The sequence below is a fragment of the Vipera ursinii genome, assembly GCF_947247035.1.
Source record: "Vipera ursinii genome assembly, chromosome: 1".
NCBI lineage: Eukaryota > Metazoa > Chordata > Lepidosauria > Squamata > Viperidae > Vipera > Vipera ursinii.
Genome location: NC_139512.1, coordinates 264,431,478 through 264,450,911, shown reverse-complemented (window position 1 = coordinate 264,450,911; position 19,434 = coordinate 264,431,478). Strand labels below are relative to the sequence as shown.

At 36.9% G+C, this 19,434-nt stretch overlaps 1 protein-coding gene across 2 annotated transcripts in view; it reads right to left on the bottom strand.

Moving 5' to 3' along the window:
- Positions 1-19,434, bottom strand: part of ENPP3 (ectonucleotide pyrophosphatase/phosphodiesterase 3) — an 84,425-nt gene that overhangs the window by 39,185 nt on the left and 25,806 nt on the right. The window contains exons 1-9 of one of the 2 annotated variants that reach the window (XM_083379936.1): positions 18,110-18,132; positions 13,784-13,881; positions 13,106-13,185; positions 7,876-7,995; positions 6,720-6,829; positions 5,289-5,354; positions 4,538-4,610; positions 583-691; positions 350-478 (exon numbers count right to left, since the gene is read on the bottom strand). In XM_083379936.1, the coding sequence (XP_083236062.1) occupies positions 350-478; positions 583-691; positions 4,538-4,610; positions 5,289-5,354; positions 6,720-6,829; positions 7,876-7,995; positions 13,106-13,185; positions 13,784-13,881; positions 18,110-18,117 (793 nt within the window). In that variant the 5' untranslated portion in view covers positions 18,118-18,132. Of the gene's footprint in view, positions 1-349; positions 479-582; positions 692-4,537; positions 4,611-5,288; positions 5,355-6,719; positions 6,830-7,875; positions 7,996-13,105; positions 13,186-13,783; positions 13,882-18,109; positions 18,133-19,434 lie in introns of those variants that run through there. The other variant, XM_083379935.1, reaches the window with a different exon arrangement.

Below are 19,434 nucleotides of genomic sequence, written 5' to 3'. Positions count from 1 at the left end.
GTATTACTCTCAAACATTAATTCAATTCGTCTTCTTCAAATACGCTGCATCAAACCCATGGTAGTTGCATTTTCAAGGCATTAAGCCTTTTTAAAATACTTATCCAATGGTATCTTGCAAGGCTTGGTTGTAACTCCCATCTGAAAACCACATTTACATAATTCAGTATTCATTTTAATGATAAAATTTCTGGGAGTTACAGCAATTGAAAAAAGAAATTCAAGCACCATAAGCTCTCATGGGTGGCAAGTGACATTGCTCTAAGCTAGGGAGATGCCCTAGAACTGTACGTTCTACAAAGCCTCTCACTTAAATTCTACAGTTTTATGAACCTGTGGTCCAAACTTACATGTATAAAAGTCTTTTGGAACATTTTTTGATCGAATACGAGGTGCTGGACCTTCATACATAAAAAAATCAACTTTATCAAAATAATCGGTCATGTATTCCAGCCGGTTACAGGATATCTGCTCCATGCCTAAAGAAAGGAGAGGAAAATGGTATACAATTGAATAAATATTGACAAAGTTTACCAGTTGACAAAGCTCTTTATTGAAATAGCAAAAAACAAAACAACATTACCATGATCAGCCAGAAGGATAAGATTGACACAATTATGCAGATTCCTTTGCTTTAAGCCTTCCATCAACATCCCCAGGGTCCGATCTGCCATTTGTAAAGCCATAATTATCTATGCCAAAGGAGAAAAAGAGTAACTGGCATTTTATAATTCACGTTAAGTTAAATATTGCAATCAGGTCTATCACAATAAATAATACAATAATAAAGAGAAAAACCTTTTTGGGCTACAAGTTGTGTTATTGGATCCTAATTTTTAATTGGATTACATTTAGAAAAGTAATAAACTGCTGTTATTAATAACCTTTTTATGCATTATATTTGTCAGAGTAAAATACAAGTCCATCCGCCACCATCACCACCCTGCACAATATCCGTCGCGGGTTAAAGACCCATTTATTTGAACAAGCTGGCCTGGCCTGATGGAGAATTACTTAGGGTTTTAATATTTATATATATTTTTATTGTTTTTATTGTGGGCAATAATTTAATTCTTTTTTAATTTTTGTATTTTTGTAGTTTTAAGATATGCCCTGTTCACCGCCCTGAGTCCTTCGGGAGAAGGGCGGTATAAAAATTTAATTATTAATAATAATAATAATAATAATAATAATAATAATAATAATAATAATAATAATAATAATAATAATTGTTGAATAATGATTTTATAATAGCATAAATAATAAACAATTAATAGGGCAAAAATAAAAATTGAGATATATCACAAGACTTGTAAATTGACCTATGCTTTGCCTGCTTGTATCATTATTTTCCACAGTTTTCTAAGTTGTTGGGAGTGTGCAGTGTAGTGCATCACTTCCTAGAGGCTCAGATTATCAGAGGTTCTACGGGTAGTATTTGACTCATGAGCACAATTGAGCCCAAAATTTCTGTTGCTAAGTGAGACAGTTGTTAAGTTAGTTTTGCCCCATTTTATGAACTTTCTTGCCACAGTTGTTAAGTGAATCACTGCAATTGTTAAGTTACTAATACGGTTGTTAAGTGAATCTGGCTTCCCCATTGATTCTGTTTGTCAGAAGTTCACAAAAGATGATCACACTGACAGGAGTAGATTATTAATCAGAAATTTCTAATGAATCTATAGTTCTGTAGGAGAAGCCACCTGAAAGTCATAAACTCAGACAAGTTAACTACATACAAATAAGAAAAGCAGAAATTGCTGGCTAACTGAAACTGGAAGCAGAGGAAATACAGAAATACCTATAGGAGCCGAGCTTTGTTAACAGAAAATTAGATGGTGATAGATAAGATGTGCACAAAGGGGCTTTCAGGAACACGGGAGGGGATAGTGGTTTTAGGCGGTCCGGATCAGTTTATCGGATGATTAGACAAGGGGCATTGAGAGCGATAGGGGAGGGGGGAATCTGCATCAGGGGCAGTATATAAAAATGTATCAAACAGCTCTTTAATGTGTGGCTGAACTCCTACATGTGCTTCAGCTCACCAAGCCTTTGCAAATGCTTCTTTTTAAATAAAACTTTGTTGCTGGAATTCCAATTAAGTTTGTTTGTTTTGTGATCTTGATCCACGTTCCAAACAACGTGGGGGCTCCTCCGGGGTAATCCAAATGGTCCCTGGATCCCTGGGAGTGGCCACCTCCAAGGGGACAGGCACCACGTGAATTTTGATGGTCTCCTGAAAGGTAACCACGCCCAGCCCGGGACCCGTGAAGAACCGGACACTAAATAGTGGATTCCAGGAACAAAGCAGGTCAGGTCATTATTATTTTTTTGATGCCCCAAGGGTCCTAAAAGGCTGACAAGACAAACACACCCTACAAGGTGTGAATGTCCCAAGGGTCTGAAGGACTGGCAAGGCGAGGAGGTGGGTGAAATACCAATTGCCGGGAAACTCTGTGCACAGACCCAGGTAAGAAAATCAGGGCATTTTCACATTTACCTGGGTGGCTAGATGGGTAGGCTGGTGTGACTCTGAGACCTGTGAGAGTGTGACTGAGACGGTCCAAGGGCCACAAGGGCTGGCAAGGTGAACTGAGAACGGACTCCTGAGTACGGGTTTCCATACCTCCGCAAGGAGATTGGCCGGAAAAGGAGGAAGCGGCTTGGTGAAGCGAAAAGTGGTCTCATTAGGTTGGTAAGGATAACAGAATCAGATGGTGACCCCCTATGGGTTATAAACCTTCCAAGAAGCCTTGGAAGGGTCAAAAGGGGGACTTCCTAGAAGATGTGGGAAAAGGAGATAATGTCTCCATCCCTCCTCACAGTCCCCTGGGAAAGATCCTGGTTGGATGGAATCATCCTCCTTATAGTAGAAGGGTAAAAGATCTAGATAAAGACCTGATGATTCAATATTGTTATTTTATTTGGGGACAAAAACAAATAGATGAGGGAACTCAATGGCCATGGTTAGGTAGTTTTAATTACTTCCTTTGCCAATCCCTATGTGAGTATGTATTTTCTAAAAAGTCTCTGGACAAGGGACAGTGGCAAAAGGGAACAAAAACACCTGGGCATGTAGGACTGATATGTTTGTGAGACCTGGACAGGTGGGAGCATAGAACATAAAAGTATTAGGGATCGATCTGGGATCCTGTACATATGAAAGAAGTAATAGATTGACTGCATATATTGGGGGTCTCATAGGCAAGGAAGAATCAGCCATGGGCAATAAGCCCAGTAAGGGGATAAGGTATCCCCTGGAAAGTCCCTTAGTGCAAGGTTGGCAGGATAAACTATATACTCGAAATAAAAGTAAAAGTATTATGATAAAGTATTGCTGTTTTAAATGCTAGCAAGATGGGATGGATTTATCTGGAAAATACACCTCGGATAAGAGTAAAGGTTGTGGTTGTTAGCTGCGAAGTCATGTCCGACCCATCGCGACCCTATGGACAACGTTCCTCCAGGCCTTCCTGTCCTCTACCATCTTCTGGAGTCCTTTTAGGTTCACGGCTACTGCTTCAGTGACTCCATCCAGCCACCTCATTCCCTGTCGTCCCCTTCTTCTCTTGCTGTCAATCTTTCCCTGCATTAGGCTCTTCTCAAGTGAGTTCTTCCTTCTCATTAGGTGGCCAAAGTAAAGGTACCATGACTCAATATTATAATTCTGGTTTGAGGAAGGTGGGGTGGGTGTAAAACTTAATACCCATTCTTGCAGTTTCAGCTTGCAATTTTTTTATTCAAAAAAGGAGGCAGTAATTGTTGAACAAAGGAAGTTTTAGTTGAACAAGAAATAAGGTTGTTTTTTTTTAAAAAAATGAAATATGAGAAGAACTTGAATACACCTATATATCCATCAACCAAAAGAAATGACTCTGAATTGTTTTGTTTAGATCTGTAAACGTTTTAACCTACTTAATGGAAATTTGTTTCCATCTGAATGGAATCTGATTAAATTGAACTTGACTAAATTTATATTAAAAGCAAAGAGTTGATACTAGAGTTTGATACAAAACTATTTCAATAACTCAGAATATCTTAAGCTTGTTTATTTTTTTTTGTGGAGTTGCTTTTTTGTTGTTGTTGTTTTATGTTTTTATGTCTGTGTGCAGGACACACTGATAGAAAATAATACCTAAGAGAATTGAAGGAATTGTAATTCAACCCTTGTTTAAAACGAAGGAGTTGAGAAAATTTTGGGGATTATAAATGAGCTATGTTGTTTTGAATAAAGATTTGTATACAAACAAACTCAAGCAGAGTTTGGTGAGTGCTCCTTTGTTGGCTCTTTACTAAGCAATTTGTTTGTAAATACAGAAAAAGGAACGGCTAGGGGAGGGGGTTTTATCCAGAAGTGGGGGAAAAGAGGCACCCAGTGGCATTTTTGTCTAAAATTGACATTGGGGGAAGTCTGGATGGTTAGCGTTTCTTACGAAGTGTGAGTAATTTTAAATCAGAAAGCCAAAAGGAAGTAAACACTTGTTCATAGCAAAGTAGTTGGGGGAAAAAAGAGAGACATAATGAAAAAAGATGCTTACTTCTCCACTAACAGGCCCAAATTTATGTCCAGTTGTGTCTGGCTCCTCAATATACAATGTGACAAAATCTGGTCTGCAGATTAAAAAGAAAGGCCATTACTTTAAAAAAAAATCACTTCATCCAAAGATATATTATTAATTAACACATAGCCAAAATTGTTTGAAACTCAGTGGTGGCTGCTATCCTCTCCTAGAGCTAAAAAATCAGAGTCACATCAAACACCAAACTAGCTAGGAGAGGAAAGAATAGGAAAGGACATTATTAAAAACAAAAGACAACATGGAACAAACATCCCAGAACCAGAATGCTGTCGGGATTATTTTCTCTCATTCTGTTGTCAGTTCTGAAAATGGAAGAAAGGGCAAAAATCTGGATGTCCACAAGATGGCAGGAAAAAGAGTTTTTGGTACCTCTTTCTGCCATCCAATGTTTAGCAGATTTTTGCAGCTCAGTTCAAATCACCTGAGAGGAGAGGCAAAAAGATGGCAACATTTAGTGTTTGAGGTTTTTTTAAAAGGGGGGGGAGGAGAGCAGATGACAATAAGAGAAACCACCATTGGTGGGATTCAAATATGTGAACAACCGGTTCTCTGTGTGGATGCTGCTTTGGAAGTCCATTCTGGGCCTGGGCCAGAACTCAACAAAAAATTAGCTACCAGTTCTGCCGAGCTGGTGCGAACCAGCTGAATCCCACCACTGGAAACCATGCTTCTTTTATAAGAAAAGAGAATGTTGTTTCATGGCTATTACCTCTCAGCTTTGGGGAGATCTAGCCATTTTAGCACCTCTGTAACTCTTGCTTCAAACGGAACTGATCTACAAGGAATAAAAATATTATTTAGAAGGAAAACAATATGGTGACAAGGAGAACTTTGTTTTAGTGGACACGTCAGCAACATGTTTTTATGCCAATAGCAAACAAGACCAGCAAAGAAGACAATCAGCACTTTCCCAGCTTCCCATTATGAGTAATGAAACATTGGTTAATTTTTTTGTGACTGACAGACGTCGTTCTGTACAAACATTTTAATACAGCAAAAATCAATTTGATAATTGCAAATGCAAAGGCACAACCAGGTTGACTTTACGTTGCAATGTGAACATAAATCAAATGTAAACACTGTAGGGGAAAAAAAACCCTTAAGAGTAAATGCTTCTGTAAAAATAATGTATACAAAAAAGCCTAAGCAAAACATAGCCCCTTCCAATTCCCTGCAACAATCAATGCATGAAAAACTCTTCTCATGCGGCCCTCCTCTCTTTTTGTTTGGGATGGGGTTGGTAGAACATGATAGGAGGCAGATGAAAAATGGTTTCAAAATGCCAGAGCAAACGTGACACTCAATGGGCCAGAGACAGTTTGAGTCCATCTTCAGCTGCCTGAAATCAGAACTTCTCATCAAAATATTATCACATCTTAGTAGATCCAGTACTCTCCATCATGCAATATCTATAAAACAACTACCTGGAATTATAAACTGGCCAGTATTAAGATGGAAAGCCCACTCAATAAAGTAGAACAGAAGCTGTATTTTTCCCAAAAGATTTAAGCTGAAGGCTGACCCGTCAATTAAGCAGAATGAGAAAATGTCTCAACCAGCAGGAGGCAGCAGGATGTCAGAGGTGAAAGATGCCTCCTGTCCCATACCTTCTCAGTTACCGGGATGCCATTCAAGCCAACAAAGGATATTTATGCTAATGCTAGGATGAAAAAAAGGTGCCAACCATTTTTTAGGCAATTGTTGCACATGAGAAAAGAATGAAACGTGTCCCTCTCATGTTCTTCAAACCCAGCCTGGTATAATACTGTACATGTTCACTTTATGTATTTATCATACAAAACTTTCTTAATGCAGACATTAATTGATGTGTGGGAGTGGGAAGGACCGTGCAGATCTTTGAAAGACACTTTGCTTCAATGGCTGCATGAACGAAACAGCAGTAATGTCTGTATAATCATTAGGAATTGAGCTTCGTTCAGGGATGTCATTCTTGGCAAAGGCTTACCGAATAATGATTTGTAAACTGTAAAATGAATGGAACACCAGTTCATTGGCAGTTTTCCCTTACTGTAATATAGTTTTTGCACTACAGATGTCCTATTGATTAAATATTATATTCCCACAAAGACATCTGTAGCTGATGGGAGATCCTGTTGATTTTTTTCAGTCTTCAACTCACTTGTTATAAACCTTGTATATAGTTGGGTAAGATCCATTTATTTTTACTTCAGATCCAGGCCAAAAGTAGGTGGCTGCTTTCAAACCTTGATAGGTTACCGTATGCCAAATCTGCAAGAAGTATGCATACAATCAGTATCTTAAAAATGAACAAACTGTAAAACTTCATGTCTTCAGGTTTCTGCAGACAGTCCCCAGATTAAGAATGTCCAACTTAAAGAGAATCTCTAAATACTAATAGGGCTGTCTGTTACAAAATGGCAGAAGCAAAGTTACAGTAGTTAAAATGCCGGACATGATCTGATTCAAAATAGTGGATGGCATTCTCCTTTCTAGAATCAACGAAATGCTAAAGTTGTACAATGCTTTCATGAGCGTCACAAAGTAGTGTGTGCATTTTTAATATAGCATGCAGCCTTTTTTCAGCAGTTCATGAAAGTATTGTGCAGCTTCAGAGATTCGTCTGCTCGAGGAAGGAGAATGCTGTCTGCCATTTTGAGTCAGATCACTTTGCCTTCGCTGAAATTACAACAGTTACTTATGACTGATCTTTGCAACCGTTGCAGCATCTCCATAGTCATGTGTCCAAAACTTGGACAGTGAGAGACTGAATTCCAAGGAGTTCTTCTTGAATTGGATTCTTCTTGCTGGATAGTTTTTCCAGTTTTAAGTCAGTTTTTCCCATAGTTTTAAGATTTGAAACATATACATTTAAACTTTACAACTTTAAACTTTACAAAGAACTTGGGTTACAGTGTTGATGTAGTTATTGATCTCTGATATGCAGTGATACAGGCCCAGTAATCTGTTCCCATTTAAATACAAATTCTGGTTAAAGACAGAGTTAGGGAATGGAAATCATTCTTAATCCAGGACAGACTGTACTCACTCATCAGCACTTTTTAAAAACTAAATGTGCTTTACTATCTTTCACTCAAAACTGAAATCTGGAAAGCCATGTTGATTTTTTACATGGGGACCTTCCCTATTTCCGTTTCTCTGCTAAGGAATTACAACATCTTCATAGCATCACTCTGTTGCCTTGAAGATATATATATGAAGTCACTTTGCATTACTGTTATTTCAATACAACAATTGGATTTGCTATTGGGAAATCAAGTATATCTACACCAAGGAACAAAACTAAAGGTACATACGGGTTGTCCACCCCACCAGGCAGGATTTGTCATGGTAGGTGCAGATAGTGAGAAGTTCAGATTTAAAGTTACATCATATATATTATTGTCAATGATGCCATGGGATTCTGGATACAAGCCCTGAGGAAAAAAGATACATATTAATGCAGATGAATGAGCTGCTTAACATTTCTTCCAGGATTTGTACTATTGGAGTGCACTGCTACATATCAAGAGCAGAAAGATTTCAGGTTTGTAGGATTTAAATGTCTTGTAAAAGACATACACCTCCTGCAGACATTTGGCAAAATAATGATATTCTAATTATATTCAGAAGAAGTGCAGTGTGTGCAAATGACAAGATCCTTTTGCATCCTCCTCTATGTTTGGCAGGCAACTGGTTATGCTGGAGAGGTTCCTCTATTCATAAAAGTTTTTTACGCATAATTAAAAATCCCAACCTTCCTTAATCATAAATACCGTACTCTATGAAAGCAGTCCAACCATGAAATGAATACATGTAGTCCTCAGCTTACAACCATTTGTTTTAGCAACCATTTGAAGTTTCAACTATTACTTATGATTGAACTTTGCAACCATTGCAGCATCTCCATAGTCATATGTTCAAAATTTGAATGCTTGGCAATTGGTATGTACTTAACAAAAATTGCAGCATCACATTTACCTTGAAGTTAGAGACTGTGATAGGAAACTGGTTAACTTCTGGCCATGCGCCCGTAGTGCATGGCCACATGAGAGCGGACCTCTGTTCCCCATGGCTAGTTTCGTCCTGCCAGGGAGACCCTAGATGGGTCTGAAGTTGCCCTGAAGAGGTGACCGTGAAGGAGGGGTATCATGTTGATCATGAAGTGATGGCAATTGCTTTGTTTGGTCTGGAGGAAGCCCTCTGAACCTGACAGGAAAAATGCTAGCCGCACGCCAATGTCTAGCCCAAACTACCTGCAGCCAAAGTCCAAGAGCACTAACCAGAACAACGGTGAACAGCATGCTTGGAATTTTTTGAGAGTATTTGAACTTCTCTCCCTTATTTTGCAAATAAGTCCCTAGGAAAAATCCCCAAAGCAAAAAACCTCTGAAAATGAGGGGAGGGGACTACACTCCCATTCCCCCATAGACCGAAGTGATGAATTAACCTTTAAGGAGGAAAGAAACATACCGAAATTAAATTTAAAATACTACAATCTGAACAAACTTAGAAAGTAAAACAAACTGCTAAGATTATATTCTAAAGGATTTTGATGAAATTATAAAACAAGAAAAATAAGAATAATTTCTTGTCTGAAAGAGCTGGAAAACAAATATTTGCTGACATCTAGTGGACAATTAGAATATAGCACATTAAAGACAATGCCCAGAAACAAAGAAAAATCTGTTCCCATGAACTCTAATAACCTTTAGTTGCCAGGGAACAAAGAAGAGATTGTATACTGGGCCAGCTATAAGATTGGAAAGTATTTGAAGGAAAAGAAATACTTTGAGTGTGGCCTAAATTTATGAACTGTTTAAATACTTTGATCTATGACTACTTTTTGAGAGGAACAGTTACAGGAAGGATTTAAGATGGCTAAATATATTGAATTGCAATTCTGACTGGTTGACAATTGACTCCTAAAAGAAATAATTGTTATAAAACATTGATTTTACTGAAACATTGACAAGTGAAAATTACAGTGGATTATAAAAATTATATATAAAGACAAGAACTGTACAAAATTGGACTGTTTGGATTTTGAGTTCTGGTCAGTTTGACAAGGCTAATTACAGAGACTGTGGCACTTATGACAGATTATTCGAAAAGAGGAGATAACATGGATATGACATATTCATAAAAAAATGATAGAAAACCACACTTAATATCTACTCTTGAAGGATTCAGCCGGAGAGATCAAAGACCTCTAGAAGCAACATTTCAAGACAAGACAAATACTTTCCAAGAAGACATTTATGCAATAGTATGATGGATACAAATCACAATAGCTCTAAACCAGGGGTGTCAAACTGCCGGCCTGTGGGCCAGACACGTCACAATGAAACTGCGCCCACCCCATTGCCGACAATGGGAAAAAAGCTCCAATACATCACGTGACGTCACGTGACGTTGCGAGTTTGACATGCCTGCTCTAAACCATGAGGAGATTAAACATAACTTTGATAACATGAGTGAATACACTTCTAACTTACATTTTCAATCAAAAAATATTCAAAGAATGATGGTAAAGAATGAACAAACAAATCAGATAACAGAATGTGTACTAGAAAAAAAATAACTTAATTTGCGAAGCCATAAATGAAAGAAATTATAACTTAATATAAACAAGAAAAAATTCACAAGATTTGGATACAACAATAAATATGGAAAAGATACCTTATGCATTAGAATGTCAAAATAAACCTGAGAAGAAAGAAGACTTAAGAAAATGGACACTGCTAGGAGAATCACTGTTTAGGAGACAAAAAGCATAGATCTTACATATTATGTATCCTCTACGCCTAACAACAACTACAAAAATACAAGAACTGTTTGACAAGTCAAAAATATTAATTTGGAAAACAATTTGGCAAAGGAAGAAGATTAGAGATGGGCTTAAGAGACTTGATTCGCCCTACCAGATGGAATATTATATGAGCAAACACTTGTTTGAAAATGGCTAAATAAACAAATACCATTGGCTATGAAGGGGCTTTAGAATAAGTGGGATAAGAGATATAAGTAATATAGTATTTTTTGATAAGATACAAAATGTAAAAATGTTGGGATGATGAAAGTGAAGGAAAAGTTTGAACTTTAAAGACAAATTAAGTTTGAAAAGATTTAGAATTAAGGAATGATTGAAATATTGAGGAGAAATAAGAATTTTTGAAAAAGGATATATAGTGATTCAATCAATTTTTACAAATAGAAGTGAAATATAAATAGATTAGAAAAGATGTTATAGGTAGATGTTATGATAGATTAGTAGTATAGTATTTCTATAATATATGAAATATGAAAATACTGGGATGATATATTTAGGTGGAAAATTTGGATATTTAGATGTTAATTACTGAGAAAATTATGATTGATAAGAATTGTTTGAATATTATGGAGAAATTGAGCTTAAACAAGATTTATGAAAATAAGATATATGGTGAATCAATAAGATGACTTTTATGAAAATAACATAAGTTGATAAGAAAAAAAATGCTATATATGGACGCTATTATTGTTGGTATAAATATAGAAGAAAATATTTTTATTTAATCATTTATATATAGAAAATATCAAATATCAGAAATTATATTTGTTTCAGGCTGAAGAAGGAGGATACTATTGGGAGAAGAGAGGATCAAGGAAATATATTATCTTGATATACTAATTATGGAAATATAAAAATTATTATTGACTGTTAATTAACTATTATTGATTGTATATTATTTTAAAAAATCATGAACCAAGACAACACACTGTACACCAGGCACTAAGATTGTTATTGTAAAAAATCAATAAAACTCATACAAAAAAAAGGAAACTGGTTTAGGCACTAAAATTTGGTTGTTTACAATTATATTGTGAGAAAATCAGCAATTTCTGATAGGCATTCTATACTTAAGATCCTTTGCCTTAATATTAATTTTGCCTGATCTTGCTTTTTGTAGTGCAGGTATGGTAGTCTTGGCTTACGTAAGAAGACATAACTGGAAAAGCCATAATGACTCAGTTTCTTTTGGATAGCCATTTCCCAAAAAGATTTGAAATTTTCTACAAGCATAAATGGGCCAGTCCACTAGGACTGTGGTATAGTTTTAGCCAGTAAGTGGAAAATATCTTTTGGATATTGATGGTTGGATTCAAGTTTATTGACTACAGCTTCCTATCAAAGCACTGCTGGTAACAAATAAAATGCTTCTCAAAAAATTGTTTGAATTCTTTCTGAGTTAATCATGTTATCTGTTCCCATTTGAGCCCCATGTAGCAATAATTCTCAGACTTTAGCTGCAAACAACTTAACTGCAACAGGGATGAACTGTGCTCTTCCGGAAAAATAATATTTAAATATCTGCGCATTATGAGATAAATAATCCAGATGCACATTTCTGCTTCCTGAAATCTGAAAAATGATCCCTAAACATCTAATGCTCTTAATCCGCTCACCTAAATTCCAACATCTCTTTGGCATTTAGCAAAAGAGAGAATCTTGGAATAATTTATTACTGGCTGTTCCTCAATAATGCTAGATTGATATCAAAGTTCTTTTAAGGCTAATGGAATAGTACTGGTGCCAGTACTCTATGCATGAACAGCATGGAGTGATAAATTGATATGTCTGTGGGCTAATTTAGGAGGACAAAAGATAAAGTTACTTAAGTGAGAAACTGATGAATTCATATAGTAATTGAATAAAACTGGAGCCAATAACATCCCTGTCTAAGTCCCCTCCTTACTGCTATTTATGATATGTCCTTAATTACTATACCTGATCTTCATTTTGGTATTCTCATATATTTTAATAAGCTGCAAAAGTAGACATTTGATTATAGGGTATTCTTTAATTTATGCCACCATTTAGATCTAGATAATGTGTTGAAAGCTGACCTAAAGTCAATAAATTACCTGCAAGGGGGGGGAAACGATTTTCTGCATACTTTGGAGCATACTTAGACCAACACTTAGTTTGCAAGTAGGCCTGCCTGGATAGAGCAAAGGGAAAAAAAGTAATTGCTAATGATACAAAGAATCTTGAGGGCTAGGAGAAGTTGTGTAAAACTGTTATCGCATGTTTGTATTTCAGCAAACTGGTGTTTTGTGAATGACTACAAGCCAGAGTGATCATATTATCTCAACATTCAAAATGTGCTCTCTGGGGACATCACCCAATCTGATTCTCTCTCTGGATGTGTTCAGCTACAGAAAGGGTTATAAGAGGTATCTTTTCCCATACTACACAAATACACTTCAAGAGCATCCCGCTGTTGTTTCCTATAAAAATAATTTCGAAGTCACTCAGACCACCCGCTTTTCATAGATGGAATTTAGAGAGATGAAAAAGCTTGTGATTTCAACTGATTCTTCTTTGCTGCTGCTTTTTGTTTGTTTTTTGGTTTGTTTTTGTTTTTTTTTTGCATTGGGTGTTTGGTTTTTAGGAGGAAATTTATATATTGTTTGATTTCTTATTATTGAAGGGCAGGGAGCAAGTCATATCATAGAATAGCAAATAAAATATAGTTGATAAATGGCAGAGCAAGTACTTACTGTAACAATAGTGTAGTGGTTTGCAAAGGTTTTGGTTGGATAAACCGCCCTCATGTATTTCGCATGAGTCCCACAAGTTTCTAAAATCAAATATGGCATATAAAATGAGAACTGCCCATTTTTATATCAATATCCCTCCACCCTTGCTTTAGTCAAAACATGTCAATCCAGTTGAAAAAGGAGAAGAAATTTTAGCACAAATTTATATGAGTTTTTCCTGAAAGCAGGAATTCCCCCCCCACCGGAATATCAATAGACAGAATCAGTCCTTAAACAAAGAGTATTAGATGTGGACATCAGGATGAACTAAGCCAGGGGTCTTCAAACTTGGCAACTTTAAGACTTGGAGACTTCAACTCCCAGAATTCTTCAGCCAGGCTGGCTAAAGAATTCTGGGAGTTGAAGTCCCCAAGTCTTAAAGTTGCCAAGTTTGAAGACCCCTGAATTAAGCCAACTTCCATTCAGTGCAATTATAGGAAATTAATTCAACTGCTCTAGGAAGGGAAGGAATGATCGGATGGAATATCTTACGCAGGACGCTCCATCCTGTGAAAGTTTGTTGCATCTTTCAGTTGCAGAAAGTTATCACTCATTATAAATCGTCTTAAAATAGTTAAGTTTGCTTACTTTCAGGAAGTTATTCAATATAAGTCTTCTTAAAATAAAGAGCTTACTTACTAAGCTTATTAATATTGGGCATTAAACTATCCCAGGTTTCCAAATATCCAGCCCTAAAGCCATCCATTGAAAAAAGAATAAGTGGGGACTGTTCAAACCTAGAAGAAATCACAACATACATAATTTACTTTGTGTTAGCAGCATTATAGCAATTACTTGTAAAAAACAACAACAAATAATTTCCAAAAAATATAGTATACATTTCAATCTGGGATATTTGTGTGATGAGTGTAAGGTGGGGCTCGTCATAATTCAGCAGCATAATGGTTGACACCTCATTCCTTTAGTATAAAGATATGTGTCATCCTGTAGATTTTCACACACACACACACACACACACACACACATACAGAGAGAGAGAGAGAGAGAGAGAGAGACAGACAGACAGACAGACAGACAGACAGACAGACAGACAGACAGACAGACCTCTTAGGATATCCTAGATTTCAGGAGTACTGTATTTTGATATAGGATGTAAAAAAAATTAAAGTAATCGTGAATTTCACTGGAACCCAATCAGAACACACCACTCTAGCTGGAATAAACACTAGATCAAGCTGTGTTCCGTCTTGTTTCTTTTAATTCCCTGGGAGGAAAATGTGCCTGAAAAAAGATACAATGCTGAAAGCTAGACAGCACAACAAAACTTTATAAAAGCAAACAAAAAGAGAAAAGAAAGCCTAAGGACAGGTTACACTGTAAACACAGGGGATAAAAATATTCAGATTGTAATGGTTTCATAATTAGCTACATTGCTCTTTTAACAATCCGTCTAATCAGAAATAGGAATCAAGTTTATAGCTTTGCAGAAGCCTATTGATCAAGGGGCAGCTTCCTGTGCATTTGGACAACTTGGCAGAGTCCAAAGTTTACAAACATGCTGAATATGGAAAAGTGGGTGAGCAATTAGATGAAAATTTTAAATTGCTACTGGTGATGAGCCAGTAGTAAAACTCATGAATACATAATAATGAAGAGAACTTGGGATTGGATACAATGAGTGAAAAGTGAAAATTTGCTGCAGAAGACCTTTTTATATTCAATGTTCCCCAACATTAATAAACTTTGTTTGCATTGTGAGAGTTGAAGTTCAACATTTCTGGAGAGCACAAGCTGGGAACCAGCTAGGAAATTATTTACCCTTCACTATATAATCCACTTCCTTATTATGCCACAAGTGATTTATCTTTTTAAGAACTAATCAACATAGCTTAGAAAATGTGATCCCTGCCATCACAAGGTATAAGGGCAATAATGCATTTATGTAGTCATATGTATGCCAATGATACCACTCTAATGGCAGAAAGTGAAGAGGAACTAAAGAGCCTGTTGTTGCGGGTGAAGAAGGAGAGTGCAAACATTGGCTTGAAACTTAACATTAAGAAAACCAAAAGATCATGGCATCCGGCCCTCTCAATTCCTGGCAAATAGATGGGGAAGAAATGGAGGTAGTGACAGAATTTATTTTCCTGGGCTCCAAGATCACCGCAGATGAGGACTGCAGCCAAGAAATTAAAAGACGCTCTTGGGGAGGAAAGCCATGGCAAATCTAAACAGTACACTAAAAAGCAGAGACATCACCCTGCCAACAAAAGTGTGTATAGTCAAGGTTATGGTCTTCTTAGTTGCAATGTATGGCAGTGAAAGTTGAACCATAAGAAAGATTCAGCGCCAAAGAATTGAGGCCTTTGAACTATGGTGCTGGAGAAGACTCGTGCGAGTCCCTTGGACTGCAAGGCGATCAAACCGGTCAGTCCTAGAGGAGATCAACCCTGACTGCTCTTTAGAAGGCCAGATCCTAAAGTTGAAACTCAAATACTTTGGCCACCTAATGAGAAGGAAGGACTCACTGGAGAAGAGCCTAATGCTGGGAAAGATTGAGGGCAATAGAAGAAGGGGACGACAGAGAATGAGGTGGCTGGATGGAGTCACTGAAGCAGTAGGCGTGAGCTTAAATGGACTCCAGAAGATGGTAGAGGACAGGAAGGCCTGGAGGAACATTGTCCATAGGGTTTGCGATGGGTCAGACACGACTTTGCAACTAACAACAACAAATAGTCATATGTTCAATTGAAACCTCATCAATCTCACAGATGTTCAAATATATCTGTATGTCTGGAGTCTATTGATTTATCATTAAAACAAGCTCTACTGGAATAGGCACATGTTATTAAACTTCAATAATCACTTCTTGCAAGCTGATTACAACTCAGTTTAAGATTCAAACTAAATATTGCATGCAAATGAATATGGTACTTTAGATGGAGAGATTTAAAATAGATAATAGAAGAGTGGCTCAGAATTCTGGCTTCTTTTTCTGTAATTATCTCTCCTAAAGTTGTTTGTCCTTCCAGAAGAATCAAAAGAAATTTTTTGCATTGCTATTTAAAGAGACAGTGTGCCCTATGCTAAACGTCTTAAGTAAAATACTGTACAATGGGAAGATGCAACCATTGTACCATTCTTGCTTTTGGTTTTGTAGTTTTGTACATAATCTTGTTAATATTTTAATATTTATGGTTTTAATTGTAAGCTACTCAGAGATGTGAGTGAGTGAGATACAGTAGTGGCCAAAATTGTGGAAACCTTTTGGGAAAAGTGTATAGTAGAAATGCCACCTTTTGTTATGTTTCCACCTATTTTTCTTCTAGTTTCTTTATAACTGTAGCCTTGTTCACTTAATAATACTATTTTACATCACTTTCTGGGCAACCAGTCAACTCTTTGCACCATTACTTTAATTTTATTACATTTTACAAGCTCACTAAATGAAAGAACACAAAAAACCCAACAAACTTGGTAGTGATTACATAACACACTGACAAATGTTCTCCTCTCAGCTTCAATACATGACATCAATAACTGAATCCTACTGTGATCTGATTGGCTCATTGCCAAAACAAGATGACACCTGATTGGCTCTCTAAACACTCATGCTCATTGGCTACAATCAGATGAAGGAAAGCTACCTGATATCAACCTAAGTAAGTTGTGCTTCCTATTTCTGGTTATTTGGCTATAACCTTTCATAGAATAAAGTACAGATAATTGAACAAACTATGTTGCATTACATTATTGATTAAATTATCTTTCCATTGACATATAATTTTATGGTACTACTCAAAAAAAGTGGTGTTATTAGCCATCAAAACTCAAAAATACACTTTTCCCAAAAGATTTCCACAATTTTGGCCACTACTGTATATACATTAAATTAAATTAAATTAAATTAAATAATTAAATTAAATTAAATTAAATTAAATTAAATTAAATTAAATTAAATTAAATTAAATTAAATTAAATTAAATTAAATTAAATTAAATTAAATTAAATTAAATGACTAAATAAATTCTTACAAACTAGAAGTATGTATAATCATTGGAAAGGAACACATGGGATCTATGCTCAGAGTGAGGGCAGAGGTCTGATTCATCTCTCTTAAAGCAACCTAAGAATAATTTCTCATCGCCTCATATTACGGACAATGTTGTCCAACCAGGAGTGGAATTCACAATTGGGTTTTTATTTAAAGGGAGTTTTTGCCAAGCCTGCCAATAACAATACATGGGGAACAATACAGTGCTAGGCTAGGATCAAGAAGTTCCCAGCTGAACTTCTGAAACCATTATACTGACCTTTAGACTAGGCAGCTTTCCCTACCTCCCTCCACCCACAAAAAAGTAAAAGGGAGAAGGTGGTAATGGTCCTAATTCTCCCCCAGACAATGTTGGGAAACTCCAGCGAGGCAGGGAGGTTTAGGGTTCAAGCAGGTAAGTAGTCCTTGTGCAGCGGCAAGAGGCATAAGTCTGACACCCCCACCCCAACTAAATCCCATGAAACCTTATCTGGTTGTTCCCAAGGTAAGTCGAGCAGTCTGGGGAGAAATTTGTAAAATACTGTAGACTGAACATAATCAAGTCACTGGCTTGAACTTTCACGAGTGGATCTGGCTACTTGTGCCTGATACGCAAGCAGGGTATAAATGTTCTGAATACAGCTGTTCCAGTTTTGATGTGATGCATTATTAAGATCAATCTCACGCATTGTTCTCAAAGGGGAAAAATCCAGAGACGATTTACTAGAACACTTGCAAAGGGAAGCATTGAAGGTGTGGCCGATTGTTCCAGTTTTGATGTGATGCGGTAACAAGGATTGTTTTAAACGAGGAAAGCCAAGAGACATCGTTTCCCATACAACATACAAAAGGAGCCAGTGAAAGTTGGATCCACTCAAAACAAACTGGGGGAAATAAAAGCAAACAGCAGAAAAGTTTTCATAGTTACAGCACAGAACAAGACAGAACAGGTCACTCAACTTTCAAGCTACCTTCTCATTGCAACTCCCACCTCCTACCAGCTTCCCTGCAGGTATTTGTGTACTTGGTGCAAATCACGGCAGGAAGAAAATCAATGTTCATACGGCTCAACCTCTGCTTGCTTCTCTGTGAGCCAGGAGCTGCACTGTTAGAATGCTGACTGAAGTGGAAGCTAAGAGAGGGGCAGTTTATATGAGAATAGATGGCAGTGGAAGCGGGGCAGGGGGGTAAATAGGAATATCATTAGAGACATTATTCATGACATGTTGAATGTTCCATTTTGATAAAGTCTGCATAATAATGGCATGTTTAATATTTTTAATATGTTAACAATCACTGTAACTTGAAAGTTGTCATGTGTTGACATGACCGTCCTCGTTCTTAAGACATTTAAATTAAACATATAAGTAATATATTGCTCAATACACAGACAGAAAGTTAGTTTTCTTGCTGGTTCTCTATATCACATTTCATTATTCTTTCTCCAAAGCAAGTAGTGCTGAGGGCTATGTAATGTGGATAACAGTATGGAATATTGATTAAAGACTAGGATCCAGAACAATGTTTCTCAACCAGTTTCTCAATGTTTCTCAAGCAGTCTTCCAATATCTCAGGGCCTGCCACAAAGAAGAGGGAGTCAAGCTATTCTCCAAAGTACCCGAGGGCAGGACAAGAAGCAATGGATGGAAACTAACCAAAGAGAGAAGCAAGCTAGAACTAAGGAGAAATTTCCAGACAGAACAATTCATCAATGGAACAACCTGCCTGCAGAAGCTGTGAATGCTCCAACACTGGAAGTTTTAAAGAAGAGACTGGACAGTCATTTGTCTGAAATGGTATAGGCTTTCCTGTCTGAGCAGGGGGTTAGACAAGATGACCTCCAAGGTCCCTTCCAACTTTATTATTATTATTAACTGCAGCAACTTTGAGATGGTTGGACTTCAGTTGTACGCAGTGATTCTGGGAGTTGAAATCACTCCTCTTGAAGTTGCTGAGGATGAGAAATACTGATCTTGAAGATCGCCTGTCACCATAGGAGTTTTCTGGGTGATTTTGGGCTGATCACTCTCAGCCCAATCTACTATGTTACAAGGTCATTGTTGTGGGGGGAAAGCAGGAAGTAGGAGCATTTACATGTGCTATTTGTACCATATTTTCCGGCATATAAGATGACTGGGCGTATAAGATGACCCCCTACATTTCCTGTTAAATTATAGGGTTTGGGCTATACTCGCCGTATAAGACTACCCCTCTTCCAACGCACACCAAATAAAAATTAAAAAACATCAGATTTGATTTTAATATGGTAATTTTAATTCAAATTCTTATGACATGC